This window comes from Lipotes vexillifer, unplaced genomic scaffold, assembly GCF_000442215.2.
Source record: "Lipotes vexillifer unplaced genomic scaffold, Lipotes_vexillifer_v1.1 scaffold71, whole genome shotgun sequence".
NCBI classification, from domain to species: domain Eukaryota; kingdom Metazoa; phylum Chordata; class Mammalia; order Artiodactyla; family Lipotidae; genus Lipotes; species Lipotes vexillifer.
This window is the reverse complement of record NW_006793703.1, coordinates 3,704,172-3,723,583: the sequence shown is the minus strand read 5'-3', so window position 1 is coordinate 3,723,583 and position 19,412 is coordinate 3,704,172. Positions and strand designations below refer to the sequence as shown.

At 43.1% G+C, this 19,412-nt stretch overlaps 1 protein-coding gene across 1 annotated transcript in view; it reads left to right on the top strand.

Moving 5' to 3' along the window:
* Positions 1–19,412, top strand: part of DGKI (diacylglycerol kinase iota) — a 467,563-nt gene that overhangs the window by 443,936 nt on the left and 4,215 nt on the right. Inside the window, 3 exon segments of the mRNA XM_007466658.1 lie at positions 2,425–2,545; positions 15,902–15,938; positions 17,608–17,707. Coding sequence (XP_007466720.1) covers positions 2,425–2,545; positions 15,902–15,938; positions 17,608–17,707 — 258 coding nt within the window.

The following is a 19,412-nucleotide window of genomic DNA, read 5'->3' as shown; positions in this document are numbered from 1 at the left end:
GCAAAATCTCTGTGCTACATTTTTAACAGGTTACTAGCAGAAGACAAATGGTGAGAAGGTTGCCAGCATCTTGATAAACTGCCGTCTTTAGACACATAATCCTGGGAATGGTGCCTGTGCCACTGTCCAGATCATAGTGTTACCAGGAATTGTTACCCACAAGAGGAAAGTGCTCTCTAAGCAGTGTGGGTGCCTGTGCATTCAGTGCCATTTCCCAGCAGTGGATTAAACCAATACTATCCTATACTCCCTGTAGGGCCTTATAGTGGATTCTGTGGGAAAGAGAGGCGTGAGTTAAGACCTGATTCCTGCCCTTGCAGAGCTTCTAAACCAGAAAATTTTGCAAAGTGGTGTACATTTGAAACCTTTGCATTTTATTTTGTATATACTTTCAGTCTAGGCAACAGATTTTCCAGGTCCCTGGGTGTATTACCACACTTTTTTTTGGTACTTAGTAGAGAATTATTTGAGAGATGGGAAATCAGTATATTCAGCTGGTTGTCTTATTTCATTCTCTGTTGTAATTATTTCCTAAATGACTAAGAAATGACTTAATAACACCTTATTTACTGAGAGGTAAAATATAAAGGCTTAGGGTTTTTCTCTTTCATTCTTTTCTTTCTGTCTTTTTTTCTTTTCCTTCCCAAGTACTTTTTCCCCCTTTTCTTTTTTCTTCTCTATCTTCTTTCATTTTTCTATCCCATGTAGAAAGTACAATAAATATTAAATATTAAACTGTGTGTGTGTGCGTGTGTGCGTGTGTGTGTGTGTGTGTGTGTGTGTGTAAGGGATGGAGAGCGATAGAGAGAGAGAGGTTGGGTGGGGAGCGGCGGGTGGCAGTGCACCAGTGAGCCGAGAACAGAAAACCCAGGATCATCCCTGTGTGAAGGTTGTCATGAGTGGCTCCTATACACTGGGCTGCGTAAAATGCCCGTGGACTAACTTAACATTCACAGTGTCTATAAACACCACAGAAAGGCAGAATCAGGGCAGCTGATGGATTGGGTCTCTGCTATTCTGTTGAGCCCAAATCCTCTGTGGATCTGGCCACAAAGAATGGAAGTGTCGTTGTGAGACAAGACAGTTGAACAGAACAGGATTCTCTTCGATTTTTGTGGAAGACAATTAGCTGCTACTTCCTGTTCCTTTGCTTCACAGTTTAGGCATGAAAACCCCATATATTCCTTACTTCCATTCAACGACTCCTTTTTGGTCAATTTCCTAGGAAGTCTTTCCTGACTTTTTTCCATCCCCTGCGAGTGCCCTGTGCTACCCTCCTCAGGTTCTTTTCCGTCTCTGTGCAATTCTTTATACAGCTGTCTCCCCCATGGACGGCAAGGTCTTGGGAGGCCAGTGGCTGAGTTGTATTCATCTTTGTTTCACTGGCATCTGGCACATGGCGGTTCTATGATTTTGAGTCAACGCGTGAACCGTGAGTTTACTCTTTAAGCTTGTGAGTTGTTTGATTTTTTATAATGCCGTGCCAGCTAACTTCTTGGTGGAAGACACATTCCTTTTGCTTATATCCTGCTGAGTTATTTGATTCTTATTTATCCTAAAACTACCTTTTAGAAGCTCCAGAAAGGCTCTTCTTGTTCTGATATACTGCAGTGTAGAGAACGGAGATCCAGTTACACTTTCTATAATGTTCAGTATTTCACGAACTTAGACTGCGTCCTCATTTGGCCACCTAATTCCCAGGCTGCAGTATCTGATTTTTCCAGGCTGTTCTCATGTTTGAAGTCTTTTAGGTTTCTACTACTACATTCTCTGAGCCTTTCTGGTTCTTATCCCATGGACCATCTCAAGCCTTGTTGGGTATACGCTGGACAGAAGGCATGCAGGCTGGGCTGCAGATCTGGACGAAGGAAGGAGACATACATGTGTCTGCCGTGTGCATATGTATCGTGAGCGCATGCTGGAAAAAGGGAAGCAGCCTCTGTACTCGGTAGCTAGGCTCATTAGAGATTGGAGAAAAAACTAAAGGACGGGGAAGAAGCTTAGCTACCAGACATCAAGCTATTCCTGCCTATAGACTTAATTGTTCTTTCACTCAAGAGAATGCTGAGCCAACACAGGGAACCTTTTATTCTCCTCTCCACCCTTTACTCCCATGAGACAGAGACCAGTGCCCAGAAAAGTTAAAGACAAAAAACAGAAAAGGAACAAGTAATTTAGCATGTTTCCATTTCCTCAGGCTGTTCAGTACCCACATACCCTCTCTGGAGTTAGCTGAGACACTGGCCATCTATTTGAGCGATAACACAACCCAGGAATGGTTACTTCACCTCTTTGACTTTTCTCTGTGTCCTCTGAGGATGGAGACATTTGTGGTTTGTTACATTAGTTTTATTTTATCACCGGTTAGCCGTTTCCCTTGTTCTGGACTGTGCCTGAGCTGCTTTTCCTATGTCTCTTTTTCAGCTAATAGAAAGCTATAAAAATGGAGGCAGCCTGCTAATTCAGGGACCAGACCACTGTTCACTCCTTCACTACGCAGCTAAAACCGGCAACGGGGAGATTGTGAAATATATCCTTGACCACGGTGAGTAGGCACAGAGAACCAAGAATCATTTATCTATGAAATAGATGACTTTCATCCAGGCTGTCCTCAGAATGGTGGAAATATTCTCCAACTTTAGCTGACTCTCCTTGCTTATTTGAGGGAGCTGGGATTCCAGATCCCTTACACATGTAGGTCACCTTAACCAAGCCATTAACAGAAATAATTTTCATATCAAGGCCTTTGCAGGGTATTTGGGGGCTGATTAATTAAAACCTAGAAGACAAACCAAATGTGGCCTTGGCATAGCGTGCTTTACTGTTTTGGGAAGAGTTTTTATGTTGTGGGAAGCTAACTAGTTGGGACCAGGTACCTAATCCGTATTTATAGCTGATCATTCTGAGGAGTAATGAGCATATTTTTTTTTCCATATTTCTAGTCCCCACCCCTCCCCCCCCCCCCCTTTTTTTTTTCTGTTTGAGTCTCATTCATCTTTTCAACTCAAGTCACACTTTATTCTCTTTGAAAACATCTGGTACTCTCGTGTCCTCTGTGGCCAGCCATGTTCACCTCCTGGACGGTGTCCTAACTGGGTTTGTAATTTGGTGTTAGATCATGTACTTTAGCATGTACCTCTGATAGTCCTTTAGAGGCACAAACACACGAGAGGAATATCAAATGCTGACCATACTTTCAGCTTCCCACGTTTATAGTGTTTCTAGGACTGAAAAATAGGAAACAAGGGGGAAACATCTCCCTGGCTTGGCTATTTTTGAGGGGTCTCTAGCTCTGCTAGATACAGGTACACAGGGATCCTGGAAGATTTTCTGTGAGCCCTAGCACTGAGCCTGTGGCCTACCCTCATTGTATCATATTTAGGTTGTAAACAGTAAGCATATTCACATTCACATTCCCTTTTTTTAAATTGGAGTATAGTTGATTTACAATGTGTTAGTTTCAGGTGTACAGCAGAGTGATTCATTTATACATATGAACATATATCTAGTCTTTTCCAGATTCTTTTCTGTTATAGGTTATTACAGGATATTGAGTATAGTTCCCTGTGCTATACAGCAGGTCCTTATTGTTTATCTATTTTATATACAGTAGTGTGTATCTGTTAATCCCAAACTCCCAACTGATCCCTCCCCTGCCCTTCCCCCTTTGGTAACCATAAGTTTGTTTTCTATGTCTGATTGACATTCCTTTTTATTCCTCTTTTTATGCAATTCAGCAAACATGTCTTATTCCATTCATTCATTCATTCATCAAATATTTGTGGAGTACCTCACAGGAACGACCTGTTACAGACCAGCACACACACAAAAACAAAATACAGTCCCTGTTATCAAGCAGTTGCAGGCTAAAAAAATATATAAGCATATGCATCATGAAATTTAAAGCAGTTGTATGCAGATGCCTTAAGTCCTCTTGTAAAGCCACAAATAGATAACATAGCTACCGTTTCTCAAGCACGGGTTATATGCCATGTGCTTATACTGAGCACATCCTATCATTTAATCTTTACAAGGACCTTGTAAGGTAAGTATTAGACTGTCAGTCACATTAGACTCACCTTGCTTTGTCTTCAGTACCTTCTCACCATGGAGAGTTTGCTTGAACCCTTGGCCTGAATTATGGTGGAAAGAGTGGTTTAGGAAGAGGAAAGGGAATTAAAGTAGGATGGTCGTCATTAGAGGCTTTCTTTCCCCCTGGTAGACTAGGTTGGATAATCCCAAGCCTGTCTGCCCGGGAAAGCCTAGATATATTTCCGGTGCTGTGTCTGGGGTGTGCATATTCTGCCTCCTACTCACCTGACCATTCTGCCCCCGGCAATTAAAGCATTCCTCTTTGGGCAAGACTTGCGAAAGCATTGGTGGCGTCAATTCTGCTTGCCTCTCCCACCCCCCGCCCCCAACAACACACATCATAGGCGTTTTCTCTTTCTTATAGTGACTCTTCCAAAAGCTTGTGACAGGCAGAACCAAATATTAGAACCCAGCCCCACAGACAGTGCATAAAGGTCACAAAGCTTCCATGGTTATTTTTCTCTTAATAGAAAAGATCTCAGGATTTCCACTGTACAAAGTTCAGGTGAACTTTAGATATATGCTGTCACTGTTTGCCTCTAGCTCAGGTTCAGGTACTCCTGGTGGCTGTCGTCTTGATCATTCTCAATCCTTCCCTCCCAGTTTGCCCTTTACCCGATGAGATTGAGTGTTTGCCTGCATACCCACATACCACTCTAGAGTTAGGTGAGACACTGGCTGTCTATTTGAGTGTTGAGGCAACTTAGGAATTCTCTCTCCTCCCCTCTCTACCTCTCCTGAAGAACAAGCATTCCCTTCTCTGGTTCTGCGATCCGCTCTGCATCAGTGATCTGCTGGTATCTCACTTGGTCTTACCTATGAGGCTGCAGGGAGCTGCCGTTCTGACTGAGTCTGTATTTAAGATGGACTCTCACATGTTTGGGGCTCTCAGCTGAGATGGCTGGGACACCTGAGCCTTTCTCTACACCTGGACCTTCATCCCAGGCTTCTGCATAGCATGATGGTCCTTGGGGTCCTGGAGGGTGAGGATGGAAGCTTCCAGACATTCTGAGGCCAGGCTGGGGAAGTCTGCCTCATCTCTGTGGCATTCAGCCAGCTAAAACAAGTCACAGAGCCAGCCCCAACTCAAGGGGTGGGGAAGTAGACCCCTCTGCTTTATAATTAATGGCGTAGTTAATCTACCCCCCTCCCTTACTCTGTCCTCTTCAGTTGAAAATGATGACCCTCCCTTCTCAATATCCTGAACTACTGACTCACTGGGAATTCCCTGGAGCTCTGCTTTTATATTTTCCTTCAGTTCAGGGTCCTAAGCCAAGGCTGCAATATTTAGCAAATAAAAATACAAGACAATAACTTTTTTTTTTTTAAGCATTTAGTATGTCCCATGCAATATTTGGGACATAATTTACACTAAAAACAAAACCAAAAACCCTCTTCTCAGCTGGGTCCCCCCAGGGACTTGAATGATGAGGCCTGAGATGACACTGCTCTAACACCAAGGATTTTCACACACACACACACACACACACACACACACACACCCCAACTTCTCTTTCTACTCCCTTAAGACAGTCTTTAAAAGCCCCGGTAACTCAAGCTCATAAGACTTGGAGTTTCTAACCTCAGCCATAGATCAGTACACACACACTCTTTCTGGCATGAAATCCAGCTGGCAAATCTCTTAGTGCTCTGATCAAAGCCTGACATTCCGATACTAAATTTGTTTCTTTTTGATCCCAGGTGTCTTTTGCAAAGAGTGAATAATGTGATACAGCTCTCTGTGTCAAAACTGAAGGACACAAGGAATTTGTTTAGTAACTTGGGGTAGGGGGAAGCTTATTTTTCTAATTTTTGGGGTTAGCTTTTGTAAATTAGTTGGTTTAATATTTATACTAATGAGAAAACACTTGAGATTTTTGTAATCACCTCAACTTCACTCACAGGCAAACAGTTCTCATGGTCACTGTGTCTGCCTCACCAGGGTCTCCAGCTGGCCAGTAGATACATGGGGGGAAAGACTGGAGATCATGAAGCAAAATCCATCTCTTCTGTTTGAAAATAAAATCTTACTATGATCTACATTCCAAGGATCACTGTATATTGATGGGTGGCAATTTTTAACCGTTTAGTACTACAGTCAAATAATAGAAACTGAACTGCAGTTGATTTTTACTAAAATTAGTATTTATCAACCTGATAGGCATGGTCAATTTCATTCTTAGCATCAACCTCATTATCTCTAGTTATTCAGGAACATGGATGTAAAATCTTTGGACGTTGTCAGCCTAATTCTCCATGTTCCTTAAGAGCTAAGCACTTTGGCTCAGCCATTTCTGCTGTCATTTGTTTTAATATCTTTAGTTGCTGAAATAATTCTATAAACCTGTGCATTTAGAATTGGAAACTATCTTTGCAGAACTATTCATCTCATTTCAATTACAGAAACTCTTTTAAATTATCGTGTTCTTGAAGTCGGGGACAGGAACACAGGAAACATGACCCTTTCTCTGTAATCATCTTCTTAATGTGATCTCTGCTCAGTGAATAGCCTTGCCTAATTTAATAATGATGATGACTCTGAAATTCCCCTGACCTGATGGAAAATATCCTTTGCGAAGATGCCTCTGTGAGGCTGGGATTTGGGGATTTCTACCAGACTGGCATCGTTGTTCGTAAATTAGCATTAGGTTTGCAGAGTGGGTGGGTCTGATCAGCTTGAATTCATGTAAATAAAAAAATTAATGAATACAGATTTTCCACTGTGCCAAAGGTCAAGAGATGCCCCTCCTCATAATCTCAGTTGCTGCAAACCTCTTGAAGTTTTAGTTTTTAAAATTTTATGTCTTCATATTATATAAATCCGAAAAACTGTTCAAAGACCTGCCTGTAAAGATGCCTTTAACGACAAAGGTCCTAAGAAATCAGTGGGCCTTTTTCAAGGCTCATGACTGATACGGCTTGTTTGCTTTCTGCATCCGTACTCCAGGGAGCCCCTCTATCCCCTCTGCTTTGCCCTCTTTTCCACCGTTTATTGACACTGAGCAGTGGGGTCCGCAATCAGGAGCACGCCGCCCTCTGAACGGGAGTCGTGAGAGATTAGTCATTCTCCCAGACACCACATTCAGCAACCAAGTTCTCTTCTCAGAGCTCTTTTAAATCCCGGCTGAGGGGCTGGGGGGCACGGGACCTGTGGTTATTTCTGAAAAGCCACAGGAGGCTTGAATTTTTCTCTTCCCGCATCTTCTTTGGGACTTCTCTCAAATACACGACATGCTGCTTTCCTTTATGAAAAACTGGAATTTGGGCATTGGGAGGGTTGAAAAGAGAACGGAGGAGGGAGCGAGCTTAAGAATTCCACAGGGACAGGGTGGAGAGAGGAGGATGTGGAGGGATTCCAGCTGAGAGACCCCCGCCCACCTACCCCCCACCCCACCGGCGGCTCCAGCTTTTCAACTCCTTTCAGCCATACTTTTGCCCACTCCCTCCTCCCTAGCGTTAGCCCTTCGAGAGACTTTTATGGTGTTTTAGTCTTTTACCCCAGCCCCCCACCCCGGCACATTTTGCTCTTTTGTTTTTATTCTCCCAGCTCCCACCCCTCTGCCCCCTACTGTGTTTCCTGATAGAAATCTCACTCATGCATTTCCTTTCTGATTTCAATGGCTTATTTTGTCTTCCCTCTTTTTCTGCCTTCAGTCTTTTCTTTTTTTCACCCCCCACCCCCGCCCTTTTTCTGCCTCTGGTCCCCGAGAGAAACGACCACCATCCTGCTGGGACAGGATGATGGTACTGTTAAGAGTTCCCAGTGCCAGCTCTCCCCACATCTGTGCAGCTTTTGTCCTGGGGCAGAGGAGGATTTGGAATGGTCTGCTGGCAGCGTCAGGGAGACTAATGGGAAATGAGGTCCGGGGAAGAGAGAGAGAGAGTGAGAGAGAGAGAGAGAGAGAGAGAGAGAGAGGGAGGCCATGGGGAGTTGGTAGGAATAGCAAAGGGGATTTGGATGCCTCGGTGTGGGAAGCAAATTAAAGGAGGCATGTGACAAAAGACACATCATATATAATACAAGTGTAGTATCGATGATAAAATTGCATCAGTTCAGTGGAAGAACCTATGGGATGAGCACTGACTGGGCAGCAAACTTGAAATCTGGAAGGTCTGACTACTTACCATGCTGCTCACTTTTTCATGTTGGGAGGTTTGTGAAGTTTTGCTTCTCTTCGAAGCAAAAAAAAGCTTCCCTGGCCTTCACCAGGGAATACTGATGTGTATTCCCCACAATGTATTTTTCTTTCCCTTATTTTTCAGACCATTTCTCATATAGCATAGCTTTTTTTTTGAATCCATGTTCCACTTATGGATCTCTTTCTGAGAAAAAAATATATTGGCCAGGGTCCAAGTGGATTTTTAAATGTTTCATTCATTCAAAAATTCTGTCCCATGCACTTTTTTTTTTTTTAATTTTTATTTATTTATTTTTGGCTGCATTGGGTCTTTGTTGCTGCGCGCGGGCTTTCTCTAGTTGTGGAGAATGGTGGCTACTCTTTGTTGTAGTGCGTGGGCTTCTCATTGCGGTGGCTTCTCTTGTTGCGGAGCACGGGTTCTAGGCACGCGGGCTTCAGTAGTTGTGGCTCATGGGCTCTAAAGCACAGGCTCAGTAGTTGTGGCGCACGGGCTTAGCTGCTCCGCGGCATGTGGGATCTTCCCAGACCAGGGATCGAACCTGTGTCCCCTGCACTGGCAGGCGGATTCTTATCCATTGCGCCACCAGGGAAGCCCAGTCCCATGCACTTCTGAAGAAAAATGTTATAGTAATAATTACTGCTCATCTTTACTCTTCTGAATGCTTTACATGTATTCATACATTTAATTCTTACAACAATCCTACAAGGTAAGTTCTCTTACCTCTATTTGACAGGTGGTAAAAACTGAAGGGTAGTAAAGTTAGGTGACTTGCCAAAATTCATCCATAATGTGAGATTGGTTTCTGCCTTCCATATTCCTAAAACCCAGCGCGGGAAATGAAACTTGGATAAAGAACCACAGCACAGGGTAGTTTGAAATGAGTATCATATGCAGCATTCTAGTGACAACTGGTACAGGGCTGCAGAAGGGCAATGATCATCTTAGGAAAATTTCATGGAGAAATTTGTACCCATACCCCCTCAGTGGAGATTCAACAGTCATCTTCTGGTGCAGGTTAGCTATGAAATGGAGTGTGGATATTTTAGTAAATCCTGGGAGGGACAGAGAGCCCAGACTTCCCTTTATATTCAGGGAACAATCGGGAATTCTCTGCTGACAACTTAATGGCATTCCTTCAAACTCCTTAGGGGAAATGCATGGTATCCACAATCAGGATATATGTATTCCTGAAATACAAACTAAGCCCAAACCCAAACGTTCCCCATTGGTATATACTGAAGGAATTCCATCATCTTTATGTTTTCTCTTTCTCCTGTTCTCTCCCTTATGAGTGAGACTAGAATTAACTTTTCCAAAAACCATAGTTGCTATTTTTTCACACGTATTTTTCTTACAAGGGAACATTTTTATGGTCTTTGTTGATTGTTTTTATTTCTCTGGCTACGCCTCCACCTCCAAATCTTACCCCAATGCTACTAACCCACACAGTGCACTATTAGACGGCATGCTGTACTAGTAAGAGTAGCTCCCTATAGATCACTGAAGACACAAATAGGGAGGGAAACCACAGCTTTGTCTCAGGCTCCACCTGGCAGTCACTCCTCCTCTCCTTTTCTCTTCTGCAGCCCCTTCTTGCTATCAGTTAATTAAGTCCATCTTTCCAGAGCTGTTCCTGAAACCTTTAAGTGAAGTTTCTTTGGATATTAAGAGCAAAAGGATCTTGTTTTAGTATCAGCAGCTCTTTTTCTCATCTCTGTCAGCTGCAGAGGATTAAAGGGGGAGGGGGAGACAATAAACAGCTCCAGGCGTGCCTGACTCGCAGATTAGATGACGAGCTCTGGAATCCTTCTGGCTTGGCTTCATTTATAGTGATTCTTGTCAGAAAGTTGAGGAGCAAGCTTCTTTCTCTTCCTTGTCCCACTTTCAGAGTGTCAAAGCCTTGCCATTTTGGCACAGACTAAACAGCTTCAGCATCCTCTCACCGCATGGAGGCGTGGACCCCAGAGTCCACGGACCCACTGTGGGTGCAGCTCTGAGAGCACCAAGTGACAGTGCTGAGGAAAGGAGGAACTGAGGCAAGGCCCCTGTTGCCTAAAAATGTGTGCAGTTGTTACCAAAAACTAAAAATTTGTGCAGTTGTTACCAAAAATTTGTGCCTAAAAATTTGTGCAGTTGTTACCAAACACACGTTCGTGTGTGCCCAACGCACAGTGAGGCCAAACAAACCGAAACATTGGAGTTTGGAGCAGAGAGAAAGGCTTATTGCAGGGCCAAGCAAGGAGAACAGGTGGCTCGTGCCCCAAAACCCTGGACTCGTCAAAGGGTTTCAGCAAAGTATTTTTAAAGGCAAGGCGAGGGAGGGGCATTACAGGGTATGTGATCAGCTTATGCACAATTCTCTGATTGGCTGATGGTGAGGTAACAGGGCAGGGTCCCAGGGGTTAACATTATCAATCCTTAGGTGCCAGTAGGTCTGGGGGCTCATGATCAACAAGTAGTTAACTTTTTCTATTTGGTGGTGGTTTTAGCATCTGTAAAACAACTCAGGAAGTGTGCATCAGATACTATTGTCTAGGTACTCCAGAGAGGAGTTACAGCAGAGGACATGGGAGGAGGGATCTGTCCTGGGAAGGTCCTGCTCAGTTACACAATTATCAGTAACAATGGGAACAGACACTGGTGAGGCCGGGCTGATCTGTGTTCATGGAATTCCTTTCAAAACGAATGGCTTTGCTGAAGGAGTTTCTAAAAGGACCACTGGGCACTGTAAGCCTTCTTGCTCCTGACCTTGTGGAGGATGCCTCATCAGCCATTGAATAGGCCTGGAGGACTGATTCTCAGGACACAGAATTGGAGTCAATACTTACTTCAAATGTAAGTGGGAGCCAGGGCACCCTTTTATATCTCCTTCCCTCATTGATATTCCAGTATCTTGACTTAGTGTAACCTGCTGTGTTATGTCAGGGAGTAGGACACTTAATTATACCTAAACTTTAGGCATTTCATGTAGTGTCCCAGCTACTGTTTTAAGCACATTTTTTTGTATTAACTTATGAAACCTCATAACAAACCTGCGAGATAAATATTATTATTATTAATCCTGATTTACATGTGTGACAGTCAAGGGGCTGAGAAATAAAATGAACTTGCCCAAGATCTAGTGAGTGGAAGATACAGCTGGGATTTGAAACCAAGGAGGTTCAGCTCCAGAACCCTCACTCTTAATCACTGTGCTGGACTGCTTGGCACTTCAGGGGGTACAGGGCGGGGAGGGGGTGGATTATCATTCATGTTTCCTTAGAATCACAGGACTGAGGAACAAAAATGAATGAATTGAGTCCTCGTTGAACCTGTAAAATAGGGAACACACTAGAAGGATATGAAAAAGAATCCAAGTGTTCTTACATTTAAAAGATGTAGAATAATTTATTTAAGGAGACGAGGCATACATTTGAAAAGCAAACACATGGTACAAGGATAGACTCCAATAAGCATTATGGGAGTTCTTCTGTTGATTGATTCCTTCTGTCAAAGAGAAGACAGGTTGATTCCATCTGTTAAAGGTGGCCTTTTCAGAGGACCTTTTCACAGACTGGTCTTTAAAGGATGTGTAAGATTTAGGTGTGTGGGTAGAAAATCCCTCTCTGGGTAGCAAGATTGGAGAGAGCAAGCTCTCACAGCTGGGAGAGCCTGAGAAATATTTGGGTGATTGTGCAGCTACCAGTTTAGCTTATGCAAAAAAAAATGGAGCCTTGAGAACATATTGAGGAAGGGTAGTTCCAAGTGAAAGACTGTGAACTTCAATGTTGAAATACCTGGGGAGACACAGGACATATGTTGAATTTAAAACCTGGAAATCTGGATGTTGCAAGATCTTCTTTATGTTTTCTTAGTAACAGTCCTGCATGCTAATATGTTCCTGACAGAGACCTTTTAGGAAGCTTATTTGTCAAATAGGACACGTAGGAGCAACAAATAGGACAGACAGTGCAAGAGAAGATTCACCCAGCCTTGATGACCAGTAGATGGGAAAGAGAGGAGGTACAGTTGGCGATTTAGCTCCTGGATGACCAGGAGGATTGTGAAAGTCCCCTTTCTCCTTGACCCAATGACTTTTTTTTTTAATTGAAATATAGTTGATTTACAATATTGTGTTAGTTTTAGGTATACAGCACAGTGATTCAGATATATATCTATATATCTCTCTCTATATGTTCTTTTTCAATATTACAAAATATTGAGTAGAGTTCCTTGTGCTATACAGTAGATCCTTCTTTGTTATCTTTTTTATATATAGTAGTATATATATATGTTAATACCAAACTCCTAATTGATCCCTCCCTGTCCCCTTTCCCCTTTGGTAACCGTAAGTTTGTTTTCTGTGTCTGTGGGTCTATTTCTATTCTGTAAATAGGTTCCTTTGTATCTTTTCTTTTTTTTTTAGATTCCATGTATAAGCAATATCATATGATGTTCGTCTTTCTCTGTCTGACTTACTTCACTTAGTATAATCATCTCCGTCCATTCATGTTGCTGCAAATGACATTTCATTCTTTTTTTTGATGTTCAGTACACAGAACATTTTCCTTTTTCTCTTTATTTTTTATTAAAATTTAGTTGATTTACAACTTTGTGCTAGTTTCAGGTGTACAGCAAAGTGATTCAGTTATACATACATACATATATATATATATATATATATATATATATATATATATATATGTATGTATGTATATTCTTTTTCAGATTCTTTTTCCATATAGGTTATTACAAAATACTGAGTGTAGTTCCCTGTGCTATACAGTAGGTCCTTGTTGTTTACCTGTTTTATATACAGCAGCATGTATAGGTTACTCCCAAATTCCTAATTTATCCCTCCCACCCCGTTCCCCTTTGGTAACCATAAGCTTGTTTTCTATATCTCTGAGTCTGTTTCTGTTTTATAAATAAGTTCATTTGTATCTTTCTTTTTAGATTACACATATAAGTGATATCATATGATATTTGTCTTTCTCTGTCTGACTTCACTTAATCGCTAAGTCCATCCCTGTTGCTGCCAATGGCATTCTTTCATCCTTTTGTATGGCTGAGTAGCATTCCATTGTATATATGTACCATATCTTCTTTATCCATTCATCTCTCGATGGACATTTAGAATGCTTCCATGTCTTGATTATTGTAAATAGTACAATACTGGGGTGCATGTATTTTTTCAAATTATGGTTTTCTCTGGATACATGCCCAGGAGTGGGGTTGCGGGATCACATGGTAGCTCTACTTTTAGTTTTTTAAGGAACCTCCAAAAAAAAAAAAAAAAAAAAACAAAAACTCCAGGCTTCCCTAGTGGCGCAGTGGTTGGGAGTCCGCCTGCCGACGCAGGGGACACGGGTTTGTGCCCCGGTCCGGGAAGATCCCACATGCCGCAGAGTGCCTGGGCCCGTGAGCCATGGCCGCTAAGCCTGTGTGTCCGGAGCCTGTGTTCCGGATTAGCGACGTTGAACATTTTTTCATGTGCTTGTTGGCCATTTGTTGTCTTTGGAGAAATGTTTGTTTATATCTTCTGCAATTTTTTGATTGGGTTTTTTGATTTGAGCTGTATGAGTTATTTGTGTATTTTGGAAATTAATCCCCTGTCGGTCTCATTGTTTGCAAATATTTTCTCCCATTCTGGAGGTTGTCTTTTCATTTTGTTCATGGTTTCCTTTGCTGTACAAAAGCATTTAAGTTTAATTAGGGCCATTTGTTTTTGTTTTTATTTCCATTACTCTAGGAGACAGATGCAAAAAGATATTGCTGAAATTTATGTCAAAGAGTGTTCTGCCTATGTTTCCCTTAGGAGTTTTATAGTATCTGTTCTTACATTTAGGTCTTTGATCCATTTTGAGTTTATTTTTGTATATGGTATTAGAGAATGTTCTAATTTCAAGCTTTTACATGTAGCTGTCCAGTTTTCCCAGCACCTCTTATTGAAGAGATTCTTTTCTCCATTGTATATTCTTGCCTCCTTTGTGGTAGATTAATTGGCCATAGGTGCGTGGGTTTATTTCTGGGCTTTCTATCCTGTGCCATTGAACTATATGTCTGTTTTTGTGCCAGTACTAAAGTGTTTTGATTACTGTAGCTTGGTAGTATAGTCTGAAGTCAGGGAGCCTGATTCCTCCAGTTATGTTCTTCTTTCTCAAAATAGCTTTGGCTATTCGGAGTCTTTTTTCTTTCCATACAAACTGTAAAATTTTTGTTCTAGTTCCGTGAAAAATGCCATTGGTAATTTGATAGGGATTGCATTGAATCTGTAGATTGCCTTGGGTAGTACAGTCATTTTAACAATATTGATTCTTCCAATCCAAGAACATGGTGTCTCTTTCCATCTGTTCATGTCATCTTCAGTTTCTTTCATCAGTGTCTGACCACTGACTTTCATAGTTAGGGAAGATGAGGTTAGGACTTTCTTTCTTCTAATTATGTAGTAAGTAGTTACATAAATAAATGCTCAATGATAATGATATCTGCCCATATGGAGAGCAAATCACCAGGATCATACTTCTAAAGTTTACAGTGCTCAATACCTAGAGCTGTGTTTGACCCTTCCAAACACATTTATTCATTAATTCAACCAGACATTTAAGCCTCTGCTTGGCACCAGGCTCCATGCCAGTCACCAAGGAAGGACACGGTGGACAAGACATTGGCCACAACTTCAAGGGGTTTTCCAGAGTCTAGTTGTGGAGAGAGACAAGTCAGCAGGTGATTTTAACATGGCTTGACAAGTGTCATGATTGGTAAGGTGATCATATATACCTACTTGTCAGAGATAGTCTCAATTTGGATGATTAATTATTATTACCCCCACCCCCCACCATTTTAGGAAATGGGCTTAGTACACAAAGTGAGGTAACACAAAGGAATGACATTTAATGCAGTATTAGGAGTGGGGAGATAGAGGGCTTTGTGGAGAAAATGTGTGTCAGCTGATACCTGCAGGTAAGGAATTGTGTGAAACGTTGGGGGGAAAGGTGAACATTCCAAGCAGTGTTTGCAGGTTGAATGAATAATTTAGTGAACAAATGAGAAATTGTGAATTTGCAAGCACAGAACATTTTAATTCCTGATGAAGGATCTATAATCATTTGATGTTTATATATGACATTTCTTCCAGATTTTGGAAGGGAAATCTCATGAAAAATAGAATTTTACCCCATTTCTAAAATAAAGAGATTGGACTGGATAAGATCTTGACTTAGTGTAATTTGCTGTGTTATGTCAGAGAAAGGGACACTTAATAATATGGTCTCTCATAGCTTTAATGCTATACTACATAAGATTACATCCCAAACAACCTGCGGCTGGAGAATGAAAAATGGTCTTTAAAGTCCATCTGATTCTCCCTTCCCCCACCTAGGTAGCCACTTAATTATTTTTCATTTATTCTATTCTTCAACTTGTTTGAAAGCTTCTTGAAGGCAGAGGCCATATCATTATTTTTTATCTCCCATTCTGTACATATTGCCTGGTGATGATTGAGAGATTGATGAGGGGGAGGTAGAGGGATCCTTTCTCTTTTGGAAGGGAGGTGGTCTTATTATCCCTGTCACCAAATACTCTTTCTTATTCAGCTTCCCAAGGCATTTTAATTCTGTGACTATAATTTTTTGTTAATGGTTAGTTTTTGAACTATTTTTGATGGACATCTTGCTTTCCTCTTCTTTAGGACCTTCTGAGTTATTGGATATGGCAGACAGCGAAACGTGAGTGTTGCCTTACATTATGTGGTCTAGATTATCTTCTTGAGAATGTATCTAGGAAAAGAATGCAGCCTCTAGGGCATACAATTGATAACTGTAATGTCAGTGATAAAAAGTGTCTACTTTCAGATGTATTTATAACTGTGCAGGGCTAATCTTCTAAATCAAAGAATACACAATAAAAATAGACGGCACCTGTCATGATGATTGCACATGTAGCTGTTGCTGGTCATCATTTAGAACTTCCTTCAAGTGAGGTACTTCTGCTTTGATGCACCTTGAACTACAGAGAAGTCTAAATTAATGCACTTACCTCTTAATTACCCATCACATTTACGCTCCCTCAACTGAGCTTTGTAAGAAAAGTAAGCCCCAATGCCCTAAGGCATCCTTTTTGTATAGTGAAACAATTTCTCTGTGCTGAGTCTAGATGGGACACGTTATACAACCACTGGAGAACCAAGAACATAGTACCTCCAACCATTTCCATGTTTTGTGCTTCAGAAGAGAAACACTGGTTGAGAAAGTCACCAGCTCTGTGGATGGTTGCCCGACTGATGATGTTTCTTTTCAACTTTCTCATTCCCAGGAGGCAAAATAGCTACTATTCCCCAAACAGAAACAAAGAAAAGCTAAGCATTTAACCCTGGAAGCCATGTTGAGCCTCTAAAGAATGTCAGTGAAATTTGAAAAGGGATAAAGAATGGGCAGGGTGGAGTGTGGGGAGGGGCTAAGGAGAGATGGAGGAGGACAAGTGAGAAGGATTTAACCAGGAGTTACTGACAAGGGAGAAATTGTCCATTGCTACATAGAGTTTGTCCACGTACCGCAAATCCCATTGGCAAGGTTATCACTCACCCCAGTTTGCCTCTCTAAGGACTGCATTTGATTTTCCATAAACACTTTGGCATTAAGTGTCTTTTCAATTTCAGACTCAGAATGGGAATGTCCTCCTCCCTGTACTGCCTGGGGGGGTGGGGGAAATAGCCACTTTGCCTTGACTGTTCCCCATACTGATGGCTGACCTGCTGCCCAGTGGGGCAGCTCTGGTTGCGGAACCCTCCCAGAGTCTTACCACCCCTCCCAGGTATCTTCTGTGGCTGTCCCCCTCCTGCCACCTGCCACTCACCAGGAATCAGCAGGTAGAGCAGAGTGGGTATCTCCTGGGTCTTTGAAGTTGGGGTCCCAGGAGATACTCCTCCGGGGGCCAGATGGTCTACCAAGCACTGTGCTGTGGTCCTCCATCGCTGCTCCTGTGTGTGCGCCATCTAGGTTGCTCCTGCCCTGCCCACATGTCTACACAGAGAGAGTGGCTCCACACTGTTCAGACACATCTACACCCAGCAGTCTATTTCATAGGGCCATTGGGTATTACTTAAATCAGACAGTAGTCGCTTAAAACAAAATCACTCAGCCTACTTGACCAGCCAACACTGTTTGAAAAAGAGGCTGGGGTCAGATATTAGGGTTGGTGGATGACTAAGCCCCTCACCTACCTCCCCTGGCCATGCCCTGCAGCCGTGGTCTCACCCACAGATGATAGGGGAAGCGGCCGAGGGGCACAGAGCATGGGCAGCAGCGGGGGGGATGCTACCCTCACTTCCCTCCCTGCTGCCTCTACCCTACTCCCACTCCCGCCTCCAACCCTTTTCTCATTTCATCTTTGATTTAGGGGTGAGACCGCACTGCACAAGGCAGCTTGCCAGCGGAACCGGGCTGTGTGCCAGCTTCTGGTGGACGCAGGAGCGTCTCTGAGAAAGACGGACTCCAAGGTAACTTGATGAGTGAGTGCAAGCATCCTCCCACGGAGCAAGATCTCTGGCACCACTGCCTTCACTTGTGCCCGTAGCAAAGGCATCCTTTCTGTACTTATGGAAGTGCCTGGGGCTTTGGAAAAAGGAGGAAAAAATGAAGTGTTTCATTTAGAGACACTGCAGTTTAAATGTATAAGCACAAAGGGAGGGTGTGTGCTTGCCTAAGGGACTTACAGACCTCTGAACGTGTTGACCTTTGGACTTTGGGCTTCTCCTTCTGCTGGCTGCCAGCAGCCAAGTGTGGAGAGGGTGAGGTGCAAAGCACTAGAAGGGTCGGGACCAGGTGCAAAAGATATTGGCCTGGCTACCGAGAAGCCCCTTTGGAATTTCTCCTTCAGCTACTTAATCCAGAATAGCTTAAAACCCATGATTTATGTGGCCCCATATATGGGTGCCAAAGTGATGACCAGTCACTCCCAGGATGGGAGATCAGGCTGCACCATGAATTGTTCCGGTTTACAGAGAGCACCCAAGGAAAGGGTTAAAGCTGGAGTAAAGGAGGAGCTGAAGCTTAGTGCTGTTGACCGAGAACTGCAGCCCATGGGAAAGAGATGGGCAGAGAGCAGAGTTCATACAGAAGGTCAACCCCATGGAGGACTTCTCTGTGATGATCTGAGGTCCTGATCACGGTCAGCTCTGAGAGTTTTAAAGCACCCTGGGTAGGCTCCAAGAAAGGACGAGCCACTTAACTGTAGAAGGTTACAGAGAAGAATTTTAATATTGAGATGAGGATTTCATGAAGTGGGTACTGAATAACCTAAGTTTGGGGTCAGTGAATGTAGCCAAGAAACAGAGACAAATTACTTCGAAGCCTACTGATGACTTCAGCCCCATTAGATTCATTTAAGTGATGAGCCCCTACTTACATGCAGTCTTCACCCTAGGGTCTCCTCCAACTGCAGTGTACATTGTGACATGTGGACCTTTCTTTCCTTTCTGAGCCAGTTCTGAGCCGGGTGCATTGCTAGATTTTCCACTTTCCTTGCGACCCACCAGATCCTTGCTCTCTGACTGAGGTCCCTGGCTGCCTTAATTCTGATAGCACTAGGCTATCAAATTCATTAAGCTGGGCCCTGGTTTCTAGCTGGTCTGTTACCTATCTGGTTAGCTAACTGGGTGTAGGATTCCAAATGGCAGATAATTATTCACTGTGATATTCGTCCCAGATGATATTTGCACTTAGGTGCTTTGATGCGTAACCTGATTGAGAAACACAACCCATGGAGGTAGGACCAGCTGAGGCCATGATCCGAGGTGGACTTGGCCTTCCTTGCTGGGGCCGCTCAGACACAGCAGGGCCATTGCCTGTTTACCACACAGAGACTGGTCTCAACTCAGGTGATAAAAGAGAAGGGAGGAACAAGATGAAATAGAGGGACGAATAAAAGACTGGCCAGGAAACCCGGCCCCAGAGCAGATGGCTCTTTTTTTTTTTTTTTTTTTTTGTGGGAGGGGGGCCGGCAATCTTTCACCAAAGCCTTCCTCATTACCCCCATAGTCCCCGCATTTCTCCAGGATGTAAACAGATCTGAGAAAAGCACCCACCATCCCTCAGGATGCCGGCACTGGTTTCAAAGGCCCCGCGGCAACCCCGGGCCCACGCGGCCCTGCGGATCGGCCAGGCGGAGCCCCGAGCGCCGGAGCAGGAACGCGGGCCGCGCTC